Source organism: Papio anubis, chromosome 12 (genome assembly GCF_008728515.1).
Source record: "Papio anubis isolate 15944 chromosome 12, Panubis1.0, whole genome shotgun sequence".
NCBI classification, from domain to species: Eukaryota; Metazoa; Chordata; class Mammalia; order Primates; family Cercopithecidae; genus Papio; species Papio anubis.
The window spans coordinates 8,337,756-8,354,566 of NC_044987.1; the positions used below are offsets into that span (position 1 = coordinate 8,337,756).

At 54.8% G+C, this 16,811-nt stretch overlaps 1 protein-coding gene and 1 long non-coding RNA gene across 6 annotated transcripts in view; one reads left to right on the forward strand and one right to left on the reverse strand.

The window, feature by feature from the left end:
* LOC100997412 (kirre like nephrin family adhesion molecule 3) overlaps positions 1 to 16,811 on the forward strand; it is a 39,782-nt gene that overhangs the window by 4,090 nt on the left and 18,881 nt on the right. For all 4 annotated transcript variants that reach the window (XM_031653877.1, XM_031653879.1, XM_031653878.1 and 1 more), the window contains exons 2-5: positions 3,584 to 3,689; positions 10,081 to 10,229; positions 12,640 to 12,767; positions 14,344 to 14,470. In XM_031653877.1, the coding sequence (XP_031509737.1) occupies positions 3,584 to 3,689; positions 10,081 to 10,229; positions 12,640 to 12,767; positions 14,344 to 14,470 (510 nt within the window). The remainder of the gene's footprint in view (positions 1 to 3,583; positions 3,690 to 10,080; positions 10,230 to 12,639; positions 12,768 to 14,343; positions 14,471 to 16,811) is intronic.
* LOC108582080 lies at positions 593 to 8,454 on the reverse strand. Of its 2 annotated transcripts, XR_002517362.2 has the most exons (4): positions 7,369 to 8,454; positions 4,830 to 5,527; positions 1,160 to 1,381; positions 593 to 899 (listed from the first exon to the last, which is right to left on the reverse strand). It is a non-coding gene; the product is annotated as an uncharacterized LOC108582080 (long non-coding RNA). The 2 variants fall into 2 exon arrangements; XR_001895274.3 differs by lacking the exon at positions 7,369 to 8,454 and having other exon boundaries at positions 4,830 to 5,676.

The following is a 16,811-nucleotide window of genomic DNA, read 5'->3' on the forward strand; positions in this document are numbered from 1 at the left end:
GCTGTCAGGACACAGAGCCAGAGGTGAGTGGCACCCCTCATCAGGTGTCCCCACAGCCCTAACAGGAAGGGATCTTCATCCATGTGTCCCCACACTCACTGCCCCTAGCCTGAAGGTGCTTCTATGTGCTTGCCAAGCAAAGCACACAGTGTCCACCCGCTCCCTCCCTCCTTCCCCCTCCTCCTGCTCCAGCTCCTCCTCCATTTATTCATTTGTTCATTCGGTCAACATCCAACTGTTTACTAAGGACACCATGGGCTGCATCAGAGCTGCCTTTGCGAACCTGCTCATTTTCTCCGTCGACCAAGAAGCATCCAAACTCAGCAAAAGCACATTTGTTGTTTGTTTCTCTTGGTCTTCATATGTTACCCAACGGAAGACAAAGCCCTCAGATTGAGTAATGGGAGAGAAAGCTTAACACCCCCAAAGCCTCACCACATCTGGACTCTGTGTCCAGCTGCCAAGTTTCAAATGAATGTGCTATAAAATCACTGAGTCATGAAGATTCTCTTTTCCCACCCTCTCCTCCGTGTACTACTTCCTCTGAAAACACACACACACACGCACACACGGGTGGATAGAAACACTAACAGACTCTCAGCTGTAACATCTGTTCAATGTGATCTCAGTTCCACCAGCTACATCAACGCTGCCCTCCTGCAAGTTACGCTGCCGACATCACAAGTGGGATTAAAATCATGTTTAATAGTTGGATATGACATAAACTATTTATACCTCTGGAGCTTGGCAGACTCCTGAAAATTTATATTCTGTACACCAGCAGAAGTGGAGAGAGAAGCTTGGGCACCTCTGGTCTTGGGGTGGAGGTGCAGATAAGGCCAGTGAGTGTAGAACCCTTGTGAATCGCTTCAGGGCAGGTGATCACCACAAAGACGATGCTAAGAGGAAGGGAAAGTGCAGGAGAGAGGCCTCACGGTGAGCTGATCATGGCAGGGGTGTGACAAGGCATCGGGCAGCAGGAAGGTCCTACAGCAGGTGTGTGCCCCACCTCCCTGCCTCTCAGACCTCATCACTTTAGAAAGGACCCCCAGGTGAGGGAAGGGCCTCCTGGAACAGCCCCCCAAGTTCTCTGATGGGTCCCTCGAGTCTATGGGACTGGCACTCGCCTCTTCAAAACAGACTTGAGGTAGGTACTCACCTCCCAGCGTTGGCCTTCATAATGCGAGGGCATGGGCCGGCCATGCGTTTGGATCCAGGTGGCAGTTCCCAAGTGCCTCTGCCTCCGCTGCTTCTCCAGCCCATGGCGAACTGCAGGCTCCCCTCTGGGTGTCATGTTCGCTACGTAGGGTCCCACGGACGCCCAGCTCAGCCAGTCAGCCTTGCACGGAAAGAGGGCTGGGGCTCCTGATTCAGCCTTGCCCTGGAAGGTAGGGTGCAACTTCGAGGAGAGGCCAGGGGGTTCTGGGGGTGGGAGGAGAGTTCTTGTGGCTATTCCTTGTCACTCCATCTTTGTGACCACTTGAATTACGCCTTAAAACTGGGATCGAGATCACAGAAATACCCTCACTTCCCTTGTAATTCCCCACGAAAGGCAGGCAGGCCGGCCGCACCAGGAGCAGACGTGTCCTGGATTTGTGGTCCCCCGTCTGGAACTGGGGAAAATGTGGGAGAACAGGCTGCCCAGCACAGTCGGCCACCTGCTACTCAGAAAACAGAGCTCTCTTCCCAGTGCCGGCAGATACCAGTGCAGCCCCTGGGGCCATCTCCCAGGCCAGCTCCTGTGCCTGGCACTAGGCGGGGAGGCAGGTTCCTCTTGGGCACCAGCAGGCAGAGGGCGGCTGAGCAGTTATGTGATCCCAGCTCCAGGGTAAGGCCGGCTCGGTCTGCAGCCGATAGGCTGAGTGTATGACTCTCTGAGGGTGTCAGGACCCCACTGTAGTCCCAACCAGAGCCCAGACCAACTGGGCCAACTGGTCCCTTTGTGGTGCCCCCATGGGGACCCAGAGAGACCAGCATTTTTCCTCATTGCCTCTGAGAAACTGGCTTCTTTACTTCTTCTGGAAATGGGCTGGACCCCTGGAAGTCCTCGTGACTTTCCTGCAATTTGCTCTGCTTGTTGGTGGGGACTGACCCAGAAGATGCGGCCCAGGGCCCAGCCTGTCCATGGGGACCAGGTCCTGGGCTGCCCACTCAACTCAGCCAGACATCTGGGCCATGACAGGGAAGAAGGATGGGAACTGGCCCATCATCCCCCCTCCCTCGGTGTGTGGATGCCCCAGGGGTGCTGAGGCCTGGGGGCCACCGGGAGCCCAGCAGTGGGGGTGACACCAGCCTCTGGAGAGGGTCCAGAGCCACCTGCCCCTGAGCTGGGCAGGGCCAGGCTGACGGAAGCCATTCCCACCTCTCTGCCTCTCTACTGCAGCCCTCTCGAGCTGTTTCCATCTTTCTGTCCTGCAGTGTCTGCTCCTCCTTTTCCTCGTTGTTTCACTTGGTCTTTCTCTCTGACACCATCATTGTTGGGCCCTGTGTGCTGGGTCTCTGTGGCCTTTTCTGCTTTTGGTCTGAAATCCTTGTCTGACTCACAGTCTCTGCAAACAGGTCAGTCTCTCCATCTCTCCATCACTCTGCTCTCTGCTTCTCTAGATTTCTGTCTCTATTTCTCACCCTTTCTCTGCACTTCTCAATTTCTATGTGTGTGTCTTTCTGTCTCTCAGCCTATGTCTCTCTCTGTCCCTGTCACTTCCTCATCTTTGTCTCTCTCTCTCTCTCTCTCTACACACACACACACACACATACACGCATGCATACCCACATGCACACATGCATACACACATATACACACGCATGCACACACAGATACACACACACACACACACACACACTCTCTCTTCCTCTGTGGTCTCCATGTCTCTCCTCTGTGTACATGTCTCACTGTCAGCCTCCTGTCCCTTCTGTACAGATCTCTCTGTGTGTCTCTGTGTCTCTGGTTCCTGTCCCCCTGACTTTTTCTCTCTCTGACTTTCTGTCTCCTCCCCCTCCCACCATTTAGCACTTCAGAGCCTGGTTTCTTATCATGTCAAATGAGAAAGCAAGCCCCAGCCTGGGGAGCTGAGGCCGTGGGCCACCAGCCAGGACTGAGTGGAGATGATTAGGCTGATGAAAGGGTGTAAATGCCGCTTTCAAGTTAACAAATGCCCCAGAACCTTTACGGAAAAGAGATAATAAACAGACATTTCAAAGACAGTTTGCACTGAAGTGAGGCTGAGTGTCCACCCGCCCCTCTCTGCCCTGCACCCCTCTTCCCATTTCTCCTTCCTGGAGTATTTTGTTCTGCCCGAAAGTTGGAGGATGGGAAACCCCTGGACCCAAGGCTGAGGCTTCCTGGCTTGGGGTTCGTGTCAACACCAGGCCCCAAGTCCACGGGGGAGCCCTGATCCCACTTCCAGGACTGTCTGAAGCAGGCACCTCCCATGGAGCCCCCAACTTCCTGGAGACCACCAGGGTGGTGGCTGCTCTGAGGGTTCCTGGGTGGTGGAGTCTCTGGCTCTACCCTCCAAGTCACCCAGGATCTCCCTGCCCCCATTCTTTCTCCGGTCTACAAGTGACTGCCCTCTCCCTGCAGACCCCCCACTGGTCAACCTCTCGGTGGAGCCACAGCCAGTGCTGGAGGACAACGTCGTGACTTTCCACTGCTCTGCAAAGGCCAACCCAGCTGTCACCCAGTACAGGTGAGAGTCACTGCTGAGGAGGCCCGGCCTGGCCACTGGCCCCCACCCCTATGCCTCTCAGGTGGGATGTCACTTAGGGTCCTTAGCATGGCCGCAGTGTGTGCCTGGTCCACATCGCGTGTCCAGTAGCCTTCTTCCCTTCCCCTTGCACCTGGCTGCCTGGTGGCCGGGTGGACCCGTCCTCTCCTCTGTGCATGCACGTGCCGTCTTCCACTGGAGGAAGCAGGACTCACGCCTTCTGCTTGAATAGCCTGTTTATCTATTTAAACAGTGTGTTTATCCCACACTCCGAACGTGGGAAAGGCTCAGGAGAAAAAAAAAAAAAAAAAGAACAACCAGGAGAAGCAGCAAGATCAGAACCTCCGTTCTAGTCTTGTGCCCATCAAACTGGTTCACCTGGGTGGGTCAGGATGTCTGGGCCCCAGCCCGGTCCAGTGAGCATCCGGGATCACACATGCTCATGGCCCCTGTGTGTCTCTTGCTCACAACATGGATAAAAGCATCACTGTTTGGTTTTTTTTGTTTTTTTTGTGTGTGTGTTTTTGTTTTTGTTTTGAGACGGAGTCTCACTCTGTCGCCCAGGCTGGAGCACAGTGGCATGATCTCGGCTCACTGCAAGCTCTCTCTCCTGGGTTCACGCCATTCTCCTGCCTCAGACTCCCGAGTAGCTGTGACTACAGGCGCCCGCCACCGTGCCCGGCTAATTTTTTTTTTTTTTTTTTTTTTTTTTTTTTGTATTTTTAGTAGAGACGGGGTTTCACCATGTTAGCCAGGATGGTCTCCATCTCCTGATCTCGATCTCGATCTCGTGATATTCCCGCCTCAGCCTCCCAAACTGCTGGGATTACAGGTGTGAGCCACGGCGCCCGGCCAAAGCATCCCTGTTTTTTGTTGTTTTTTTTTTTAACTTGTTTCTGCCTCGTGACAGAGCTTCATGAAGGCAGGAACTGCAATTTAGTCACTGATGGCTCTCAGCATGCGGCACAGCACATGGCATAAACCAGATAGTCCTTAAATGTGTCTGACTGATGCAGTAAACACACAGGGCTGCTCCTCTGGGCGCCCTTCTGCCTGGGCACTGTCACTGCACAGGACTCTCGGAGACTAAGCAACCTTGGATGCACTCAAGGGCAGACTCACCTCCTTTTGGGTGCCATGTGGAACGTGCCATGGCCCTGACTCTGCCTGATCTCTTTCCACCAGACGAGGCTTGGGGGTGGAGCCCAGGTGTCACCTCTACCGTTGATCTGGGTCATTAAGATGCAGCATCTGCAAAGGCCAATGATACTAATGGTCCCAGCCTAGGAAATAAGCTGGCCTGGGGGAGTGGAGAACAGGGAAGACAAGAGGCAGTGTGGCCCCAGTGGGCAGAATGGAAGGCAATGGGCCACAGGGACAGCCAGGGATTCAGGTTGGACATGAGGAGGTGCTCCCTGCAGAGTGCACAATTAAGCAGCACTGGAGTCAGAAACCCAGACAGAGGCAGAGCACACAGTCCCTATCTCCAAGGATATTTTAAAATAGGATGAATCCAACTGTCCTGTCCAATTTAACCATTCGCTTGACTGGAGTCAGAAGAAAGATCAGGTGACCTCCAGGGTCCCTTCTGAGCCAAGGACTCCAAGCTCCCTGGAATCATGTGGATCCAGCCAGGTCCAGGGGGCAAGTCTGGTTTGGCTGTGGTCTGGCATCTATTCAGAAGCCACTGAAGATACAGGAGAGGAGCCCGATGAGACTTCCTGGCCCTGGGCGTCCACGCCGCACCTGCCAGGCCTGGGTTCCTCTGTACAAGTTCAGCTTCTCTCCTCTGTCTGCTCCCAGGTCTCTGCTTCTGATCCCTAAACACCAGGTACAACATGCCCAGAAAATACCTGTCATGCTAGTTTCCCAGGGCAGCCCTTCACACTCACAGACCGCCCCGTAAGCACCCGATTCACCCTCACAGCCGCCCTTAGAATGCCTGTTGGGTGCCCCAGAGACCAGGACACACAACTTTCAACTTTCATTTCCCCTCACTGCCAGGCTCCGGTCACCTGGGGACCTAGTGATGGGTGGGCTGGGCAGACAGCAGGGCTGCACGCCCTGGGACCTGACCCCTCCCCCCCCAGGCCTGCCTCCCCCCACACACACCTGCCTACTGACCCAGAAAGGTTGAGCAAACACCCAGGAAACCAAGTGCTGGGCCCGATTGCCAGAGTCACCAACCTCACAAAAGCAGAACAGCAATAATAGGAAGGAGAAGAAGGTGGGAGGAGAAGAGAGGTCACTGCAAAGCACGTGTGAGAAAATGTTAACGACTGGTGAATCTGGGCGATGGGAGGGTGGCAGTTAATGGGACTATTCTTGCAACTTTTCTGTAATTCCGAAGTTTGCTTTTTGCAAGCTGAAAAGTTAATGAATAAGCAGAGAACATGCAGGTTTCCCTGGGCTACAGGTGGCCTGTGGGTCCTCCCTTTCATACTCCCCTGGAGCTCACAGTATCACAGCCAGCCCGTCCGATACCAAGCAGGAGCTGAGAGGCTGGGAGCGCAGGGTGCCCTGCAGAGACTCTCTAGTTCTTACTGGTCACCTTCCCTCATGGCCTTCTGATTAGTGAAGGGCCCTGAAAACACCTCACTGAGGGGTCATCTCCCTACAGGACTCCAGAGGCTTTCAGGGAGCCTTCCGGCCCCCAGGTTAATGCCAGAGAGCTGGAGTGGCCTGGGAAGGGAGGAGGTGGAGGGGCCATGGAGAAGGGAGGTGGTGGGCGCCTGCACCCACCCACACTCGCTCAGCCCCTTCACTCCAGCAAGGTCTCACCAAGCAGCCAGGTGTTCAGATACAATGTTGGGATCCAAGAAGCAAGTTATAAGCAAATCTCATCACATAAGTACATTGATTTTTCCCAACTAACTGACAAGATTACAGGAATCTTTGTTTCTTTACTTTCATTCATCTTGATAACTTCCTCCCTGCTCTCACTAAGAGGCTGTCATCTCTGAAACTAGAGAGAACGCCCTCCTCCATCCCCGTGTCTGGGAAGGAGGCCTGAGTGGCATGAGGGTGTCACTGCAGATGCTCCCAGGGACCAGGAGCCCAAAGTGCTTTGGGGCCCTTTCCTCTGAGAGTCTCAGCTATCCCAGCAGATAGCGGGATGTGGCCCCCCCACCAGAGATGAGACTTTGGGCTATTTGAGGACAACCTGGCTGCTGTGACATGCTGGGTCCCCTGATTCTGTGATATAAATAATCATCTTACATTTGTTCAGACCAAATTAGACATTGATTGGGAGAGGCTTAAATTGACTCCACTTTCAGAGGGGCTGGGAGAGGTGGGGAAGCAACAGTGAGTCGGGGGAGGTAGCTGGGGAAAGGGGAGGAGACGAAGAGAAAGGACAGGGAAGAAGAAACTGCACCAAAATCAGAAGAGGCACAAAGAGGGTGGGGCGGGACTCGCTCTTTAGCTCTTGGCCTGGATCCTTGGCCAACTGCGTGGATGCAGTGGTTTGAGTGTCTGTGTTTTTGGCAGGGACCCCTCAGAGGGTTTTTCAATGCAGAAGGGGAAGAAAGACCGGCTGGGCGAGATGTGAGCTGGGGGCTCTGTCAGCTGCGGAGGCACCTCCCCAGAAGGCCTGGCTTGGGCTCCTGAAGACCCAGCCCCGACAGTGGGCCCCTTCCTCTTCCTTCTCCGGCTCCCTCACCATGAGAGGAGAGGACAGGGAGGGCAGGGAACCTTGGCGCCTGGAGCCAGCAGCAGTTCTGCTGATAACTTGGGGCCAAGCAGGTGGGGCTTCCACCCTCCATGATGCTCCTGGTGAGGGGCCCTGGAAGGAAAGGAGAGGAGAGAGTTGAGTCTTCTCCAGGAAGCCCTGAGGAAGACGCATGCTTGGCCCAATCACCTGCGCCCAAACCCTCCAGCCCCAGCCCGGCACCCAGAGCTGTGAGCAGCCGGGGATCCCTGTCCTCCCAGCCCAGCCAGCTACCCGGCTGGCCTCCCGCTGCATCCACCACCTGGCCCCCTCGCCTCAGCAGGGTGGAAGGAACTGCAGGGCTGGACACACTTCCCCAGCTGTGCCTGGAACTGAATTCATTTGCCGCAGGCAGGGGCCGGCTTGACTCTTAAGTCTGGTCATTAAATTAAAGTTAGAAATTGAAACGACACATGAGTAACACATAATAGCTTACTGGGAAGCTCCTTAAGCTCTAAGGGAGCTATGGTTTGCTCTGTTGTTAAACTACAATTGTTATCATTAATTGTGTTCTTAATAATTACCCAATATTAATTTGCAATAACAACTGCGTGGTGCCAGCCTAGGTGTTCTGTGTGATGCCGAGAAACAGCCGTCTCTCGGGGCTGGATGGGCCAGACGGAGGCAAGAAGCTAATGGAGGGAAGGGCAGGAGACGGCATCTGTGGTGCCAGGAAAGACTCCAGGAATAAGATAAAGGGGAGGCAAAGCAGGGGGCAGAGACACTGCAGTTCCAGGGAGCAGAGGCTGCGGGGCGACGCTTCTGGAGGCAACGAGCCGCTGCAGCTCTGGAAAGACAAACTCCCCGAAAGACACCTCACCTGCAATGGGAGGAGCCTGAAGAGAAGTTCCATGGTTTCAAAAACAGAATGTTGGCCAGAATAGGATTAAACCAGGGGAAACGGAGAACTCTTTCCCTGGAGATCCGTAAGGAAGCCCCCAACTTCACATGCATATGCACATGCACACGCTCACACATGCACACGCCCACACATGCACACACCCACATATCCACACTCTCACATGCACACGCTCACACATACACACATGTACATGGACACACACATGTATACATGCACATGGACACACGCACACACTCACATGCACACATGCACATGAACACATTCACACATGCACATGACACACATGCACACACACATGGACACACTCACATACGCGGACACACATGCACACGCTTACACATGGACACACTCACATGGACACACATGCACACATGCACATGCTTACACATGCACACGCTCACACATGCACACACACGGACACACATATACACACATGCACATGCTCACACATGTACGCACGGACACATGTACACACTCACACATGCACACACATGCACACACGGACACACACATATGCACACACTCACACATGCACACACAGAGACACACATGCACATGCTTACATATGCACATGCTCACACATGCACACACACGGACACATGCACACACTCACACATACCCCCACACACATGCACATACACATGCACACATGCACATGGACACACAATGCCCACACTCACACATGCACATACTCACGAATGCACACGTGCACATGGACACATTCACACATGCACACACACATGCACATGCACACACATGCACACTCGCACATGCACTTTCATATGCACACCTGCACACACACATGCACACACATACATGTGTACACATATACACCCCTGTGAGGCTCCAGTGCTTCCTGCACACAGCAGGCTGCTGGGTCACTGGTCCAACAGAGGGGTCACTGCCCCAGAACCAGATCCAAAGCAAGTCAGAGGCCTCTTGTCCTCCCTTATTGTATGGTACCGATTGGCCGACAAAAGAGCCTTAAGACTCACATCCCCTCACCAATCCAGTGCTGATGGAACCACTGCCTCAGAGGAGCAAAGCCAGGCTGCAAGGGCAGAGGCCAGGCAGGAAGAAGAGCAAGTGTCATCTGGGGAAACTGGGAGGACTTTCTGGGGTGAGGAGGCACCATGCAGAACCCCATGGAGGCAGGAGGCAGAACAGGACAGGAGAGCTGAGAGCTGCTCGAGAGGAAAGAGGGGCAGCCAGGGCCACTCGCTCACTGATGGGTATTAGTATTCCACTGTTTGGATGGGAGATGGAACCCCTACGGCATACCTCTCCTACAGCTTCTCGCCTTGTCAGTGTGTGTGTGTGCATGCTCGTGCACACGTATGAGCATGCATGTAGGGGTGTGCTCCATTTGACCCTGGCCTTTGAGGTCAAGGACTTGGCCTCCTTCTTTTCCAAAGGGGCCCATGATCTAGTTCAGAGCAGGACAGTCAGCTGTCTGCCCACTGACAGCTGGATTTTCCATCATCTAGCCAGCAGATGGGCTGACCAGCTGAGTAATCCACTCACCCCCTCCAGAATAACCCACTTGTTGAGTGCCACTGACTGCCTGGTGACCACAAACCAAAGCCCGCCACCTTCACAACTGCCTGGGTGGGAGCAAAACCAACTCCTTCTGAGCCCTTGAAGAAGCCCCTCTGTGAAGATTCCCCTCGAGGGACCCCATAGGACCCCCACAACTTGCCGCCCACCCCAGGCTTCATTTTCCCATGGGATGGATGCATCCAGCTCCCAGAGGGTTGGCCTTGCCACTCAAGGCCCACATCAGCCCCTGGCCTTTGTTGCAGGTGGGCCAAGCGGGGCCAGATCATCAAGGAGGCATCTGGAGAGGTGTACAGGACCACAGTGGACTACACGTACTTCTCAGAGCCTGTCTCCTGCGAGGTGACCAACGCCCTGGGCAGCACCAACCTCAGCCGCACGGTTGACGTCTACTGTGAGTGCAGTGGTGCAGGCTTCCCCAGGCGAGCAGGCATCCGGTGGCTTCTGCTTAGAGCTGGAGAAACCAGGGCTTGATTCATTGCACACAACACAAGTTTCATGCGTCATGACGTAGGATGCTTTGCACTCAACAAAAACCTGCTTTGTGCGGTGTTTCATGTTTATTTCGATCCCCGTAATGACCCCATGAGTCAGGGTCTTGGCTGGGGCTGCTATGACATGTTACCATAGACTCGGTGACTTAAATGGCTGAAATCAGGGTGCCATCATGGTGGGTTCTGGTGGGGACTCTCTTCCTGGCTTGCAGGCAGCTGCCTTCTTGCTGTGGCATCCCATGGCAGAGAAAGAGAAAAGCAAGCTCTTGGGGCCTTTATTCCAAGGGCATTAATCTCATCATGAGGGCTCCACTCTCATGATCTAATCCCCCTGCTCCCCGCAAAGCTCCTCCTCCTACTACCATCCCACAGGGGCGAGGATTTCAACTTTCTCCCACAGGGAGAAAGACCCCAGAAAGAGGAGGGGGAACCCAGGCACCCTCATGTGCCTGTCCCACCCTGAGCACATTCAGCCATTGCAGTCTTGCCCTGTCCTAAACCTTATAAGAAAAGTAGGTGGTCACCAACGTGCTGGGAGGGAAGGCACTAGAAAGGCTTTTCAAGCGGGCACAGTGGTACACACCTGTAGTCCCAGCTACTCAGGAGGCTGAGGTGGGAGGATCACATGAGCTCAATTGCAGGGTTGACAGGGGGCACAAGCATGCAGGCCATCATGGGTAGATATTATTATTCCCATCATCTAAATGAGGAGATGGAGGTCTGAGGTCACACAGTAAGTGGCCAAATGAGAACTGAACCTGGGCAATGACCAAATCCATTGCCCATCCACACATTCCACTGCCTTCCACTGAGGGGACTCATGGATATACTCTCTTTTTCTTTCTTTCTTTTCTTTTTTTTTTTTTTGAAACAGAGTCTCACTCTGCTGCCAGGCTGGAGTGCAGTGGCAAGATCTCTGCTCACTGCAACCTCTGACTCCCTGGTTCAAGAGATTCTCCCGCCTCAGCCTCCCGAGTAGCTGGGACTACAGGCACTTGCCACCACACCTAGATAATTTTTGTATTTTTAGTAGAGACAGTTTCGCCATGTTGGCCAGGATGGTCTTATTTTTAGCAGAGACAGTTTCACCATGTTGGCCAGGATGGTCTAGATCTCCTGACCTGACCCTGTGATCTACCCACCTCGGCCTCTCAAAGTGCTGGGGTTACAGGCGTAAGCCACCGCGCCTGGCCCATCCCCTCCTTTCCACTGGAGGCTGGCAGGGACCCACAGCAAGGTAGCACATTGCCATGGACTAACTGGCTGGATGTGTTCAAAACAAGCATCATTAGCTCATACACTGCCCCTTACAGTTTTAAACTCGCTTTTACAAACTTTAAAAAATCTGACCCTTCCCCTCTCCCCTGAAGCCTCCGAAGAAAGTGCTGTTACTCCCTTTTTACATCAGGGGACAAATCCCAGTCTCCTGGCACCAGGCTTCAGGCTCTGTCTGCTCCCTGGAAGGAGCACTCTGAGACCTGCCTGGCCAAGGCTGGACCCTGGGCCTGGAATCCCCCCACAGCCCCCACTGTGTAGACCAAGCTGGGTCTACAGGAAGCTCCAGACATGCTGGACAAGGTGGAGAGGAGCCTGCATTCAGCTCTTTAATGCTTAGGAGAGGGGTGGGAAGTGGAACCCAGGGCTGCTCTGCTGCAGTGGGGCTGACACAGAGACCGGAATAGCTGGAATAGGAGGGTGGCCTGAGAGCACTGAGTGGGAAACGCTGGGGGAGGAGGAGTGGATCACAAGAGCCCTGCCTCCATCACCCTGCATCTCAGAGCCCCCATCCCACCCCAGAGGTGCACCGGTCACTCAATTCCAAGTCATGAAAGCTGAGGCTGGAGGAGATGGGAGCCAGCTTGAAGGCAGAGGCATGAAGATCCCAAGGGCCCAGACCTCCAGGACAGGAGGAGGGCCCATGCCTGCCGCTGGGATGGAAGGGCTTCCCCAACTTTCTGGCACCATTTGGGATCCAGACAGAGGGAAGGGGATGAGAGCCCTGGGGGTAAATCCAGGCAGAACCTGGTCCCCAGCACCTTCTTCCCAGGCCCCACGCTGCCGACCACCTCCGTGGGCCCAAGAGAGGCGAAGCCTCAGGGACAGGGGTCTCCTCCCTACTTCCTGAGTCCCAGTCCCAGACCCCAGACCCCGCCCGGGCAGAGGACTAAAATGGAAGCGACTGAGGTGGCACAAGTACCCTGCTGCCTCCCTTCCCCCAGTCAAGGTCTGGGGGGAAAAGGAGGCAGCAGCAAGGAGGATCCCAGAGCTCCCCAGCCACCCAAACCTGTCTCCTTCTTCCCCGCATTGCAGTTGGGCCCCGGATGACCACAGAACCGCAATCCTTGCTCGTGGATCTGGGCTCTGATGCCGTCTTCAGCTGCGCCTGGACCGGTAACCCATCCCTGACCATCGTCTGGATGAAGCGGGGCTCTGGAGTGGTAAGTCTGCAGCTCAGACTTCGGGCAGCCCTGGCAGGGGGTGGGGGACAGTGGGGCAAGAAGGAACTGCTGCTCAGGCCTCTCTCACTATTAGACTGGGGGAGTCAGCCTCCAGTGTAAGCCACAGGGAGAAAGACCCCAGAAAGAGAAGGGGGAACCCAGGCACCCTTATGTGCCTGTCCCACCCTGAGCACATTCAGCCATTGCAGTCTTGCCCTGTCCTAAACCTTATAAGAAAAGTTGGTGGTCACCAACGTGCTGGGAGGGAAGGCGCTAGAAAGGCTTTTCAAGCGGGCACAGTGGTACACACCTGTAGTCCCAGGTACTCAGGAGGCTGAGGTGGGAGGATCACATGAGCTCAAGAGTTTAAGTCCAGCCTGGACAACAGAGCAAGACCTTAAAAAAGAAAAGAGAGAGAGAGAGAAAAGAAAGAAATTTTGTAACTTCCCCCAAATAAAGCCACCCTTTAGCCTTGAACCTGGGCTTCACTTTCTTGTGTTCCTTTTTTTTTTTTTTTTTTTTTTTTTTTTTGAGGTGGAGTTTTGCTCTTGCTGCCCAGGCTGGAGTGCAATGGGGTGATCTTGGCTCACCGCAACCTCCGCCTCCCGAGTTCAAGAGATTCTCCTGCCTCAGTCTCCCAAGTGGCTGGGACTACAGGCGCGGGCGACCATGCCCAGCTAATTTTGTATTTTTAGTAGAGACAGGGTTTCTCCATGTTGGTCACACTGGTGTCAAACTCCCAACCTCAAGTGATCCGCCCACCTCGGCCTCCCAAAGTGCTGGGATTACAGGCATGAGCCACCATGCCCGGCCTTTGTGTTCCTCTTTTAAGACTTACGTATTCTTCAGTGCATGAGAGGCTGCCAGGTGTCCTCACATAAGAAGAAGCGGGCAGAGCCTCGAGTGGGGAAGCAGGGGGACCAGAAGGAAACCAACCTTTGTGTGGCCTGTTACGTAGCAGATACTGCACTATCCTGCCAGGCCCCACACATAGACAGAACGTGAGCATCTGAGAAGATAAGCAACTGACCAGACAGACACAGGTGTTCACTGCTGGAGCCAGGATTCGAACACAGACCAAGCTCACGCCAGAGCCTGTTTTCATCACTCCAAGCTATATCCCAAAGGGATCCTGAAAATGACTCTGAAAACAGGTCCAGGGGCTCTCAAAGAAGTTCAGCTGTAGGATCAGGTCACCCATGGCTAGCCTGGGAGAGAAGAAGCCACCACAGGTACAGGGAGGTTCCTGTAGGAGGAAGCCTGGAAGTCCCCAGGCAGGCACCCCCTCCTCCGGCACATGTACCCCCGCGTGCCCCCAGCCCACAGGGCTGCACCTGGGATGCAACATCCTCAGCCACCCGGGGCGGCCTCTCTGCTGGTGGAGTCTCCTCTGTACAGCCCATAGGCATTGTCTGTGCCAGGACAGTTTTGGCCTCTTTCCTCCCCACCTTGCTTCCTACGGAGATGCCGGAGACTGCGTCAGTTACCCCAGGCCAGCCTCTCAGCTGCCCTGTTCCCAGAGACGGAGCGCGCCCCTCCGCCTGCTCTTGGTGTCTGAGCCTGCCAATTCTCCTAGGTCCTGAGCAATGAGAAGACCCTGACCCTCAAATCCGTGCGCCAGGAGGACGCGGGCAAGTACGTGTGCCGGGCTGTGGTGCCCCGTGTGGGAGCCGGGGAGAGAGAGGTGACCCTCACTGTCAATGGTAAGACCCTCACTGGGGTGAGCCAGGCCTGAGGGAGGGAAGAAGGACCTCAGGCATCTTGGCATTGCCCCAAAGGAGCTGTCACTGGCTCTGGGCCTTGCTGTCACCTCCAAGTGTGGGTAGATAGCAATTAGGTCCACCTCCTGGATTCCCTGTCAGACCCAGGCCAAGGGAGGAAGGGCCTGGATAGTTTTCTGGTCACCTCTCTTTTTGTTCGTTACCTTCAAAGGGGTCTCAGCCCTAAGACTGGTGGGTGATGAATTTTATCCTGGCCAGGGAAAAAAGCATCAGAGGTCACTAGGTGGCCAATGTATTTCATCCACTCACCATGGCCTTGGCCCATGAGAATTTTTTTTTTTTTTTTTTTTTTTTTTGAGATGGAGTCTCGCTCTGTTGTCCAGACTGGAATGCAGTGGCACGATCTCAGCTCACTGCAACCTCACCCTCCTGAGTAGCTGGGACTACAGGCATGTGCCACTATGCCCAGCTAATTTTTGTATTTTTAGTAGAGACAGGGTTTCACCATCGTTGGCCAGGCTGGTCTCCAACTCCTAACCTCAAGTGAGCCGCCTGCCTCGCCGTCCCAAAGTGCTGGGATTATAGGCAGGAGCCACCTCTCCTGGCCCCATGGGAATTCAAGAGAGCATCTCTGCACCTCCTGACCAGCCTCTTTCCGTTATGTGTGAGCCACCCAGCCAGGGAGCCCTGTCACTATCTCCACGAGGCCACATGTTCAGGGGCCCCCTCAAGGGCAGGAAGCATGTCTCATTATATATAATACAAATAATTACAGCAGGGGAGTCTTTTCACGGTGGGAGTTAGTAGATGAATGACTATTACATGAAATGTGTAGGGACAAGGGTGTCAGACCAGGCCTGGATGATGGGGTATAGACAGTCATGGAGAAGCTGGGACCTGGCTCAGGCCAGACCCAAGAAGGCTGTGGCACCAGGACACAAATGCGGACATCCCTGCCCCATCAGGTGCTTTGGCCACAGGCAAAAAACAAAGCTGCCAGTTCGACTCCTCTGCCATTTCCGAAGGCTCCCCACAAACCTCTGTCATGCCCGCCGCCCTTTGGGAGGCCCCTGTTCCCACCATAGCCTGCCTCAGATGAAAACCCCAAAGCTCTGGGCCCCTGCAGGAACTGAGCCACCAACGTTTGCAGGGCATCTGGGTCCTGGCCCCAGAGCAGGGCCTTAGGGAGGGGCCAGCTGAGGTCTCCAAATGAGCTCAGTGGGCTTCAGCGTCCTCTCTACCCAGAAAGCCACCTGCTGGTGGCCTCATCAATTCCCTTCGCTAGAAAACCAAAATCAGCTTGGTGTCTCCTCAGCCCTCTCTGCTGTCCCCATTCACTAGCTCCCCCCACATCCCCCGGCATTTCCATTCCTCTCCCCCTACCCCAGAGCCGTGGCAGCCCCAGAGGGAGGCTGAGTCTACCCAGACCCCAGCACGTTCCCAGCCACCTGTCCTGGCAGAGCCCTGAATCAGAGCCCTCCTGCCTTTCCTGCGTGTCCCCAGGACGCCACCAATAAATTGGCACTGCAGGGCTAAAAATAACAGCATCTGATCGCGCCTCCGTATATCCATGGCAACACAGGCTGCAGCCTTTTCCTTTCAGCGCAGGTGTCTGACACTCGGCTCAGAGCTCCAGGCCCCAGTGAAACCAGCGGCCTCCACACAGCCCGCACCAGCCAGGGCACTCGGAAGTCAGGCTGTCCATGCCTGCAGCCGGCTCTGCTCTGCTGGCCCCATGACCAACCAGCCCAGAACCCTCACGCTCATTCACACACTCCAGGGCCCCCAAGCCTGGAGCATTAAATAAGCATTGGTGTTTCTGGGAAAAAGCAGGTGGATAAAGGAGGAGCTGACATCTGCCGTCACTTTAGATGTTCAGGCATTTCCAAGGGAGATATAAAGAGATTTCTTGAGGACAGAATGCCCCCTGGGGAACACAGGCCTGGAGGGACATTTCTCTTGGATGGGGAGGACACTGAAACCCAGTTCCTGGTGCTGACCAAGGTTGAATCTGCACTCTCCAGGTCTCTTTCTCTCCCCTCCTCTGCCTCCACCCCTGCCAGCACAAGCTCCCCGAGGCTTCCAGGCAGAGAAAAGCTGGAGGGATTGGAGGGAAGCAAAGAAGCTGCTCATTTATTTCTGCTGGACTAGGGTGGCCTCACACACCTGGAGGCAGGGGGATAAGTTCAGTGGCCCTGGAGAGGAGCCCACCAGACCCTCCTGGGAGTGAACTGTCTGTCCCTGTTTCTGCAGAGCAGGCAGAGGGAGGGTGAAACCCAGTGGATGGGACCTGGGCATGGGCTGGAGGGAGCTGGTGCTATGA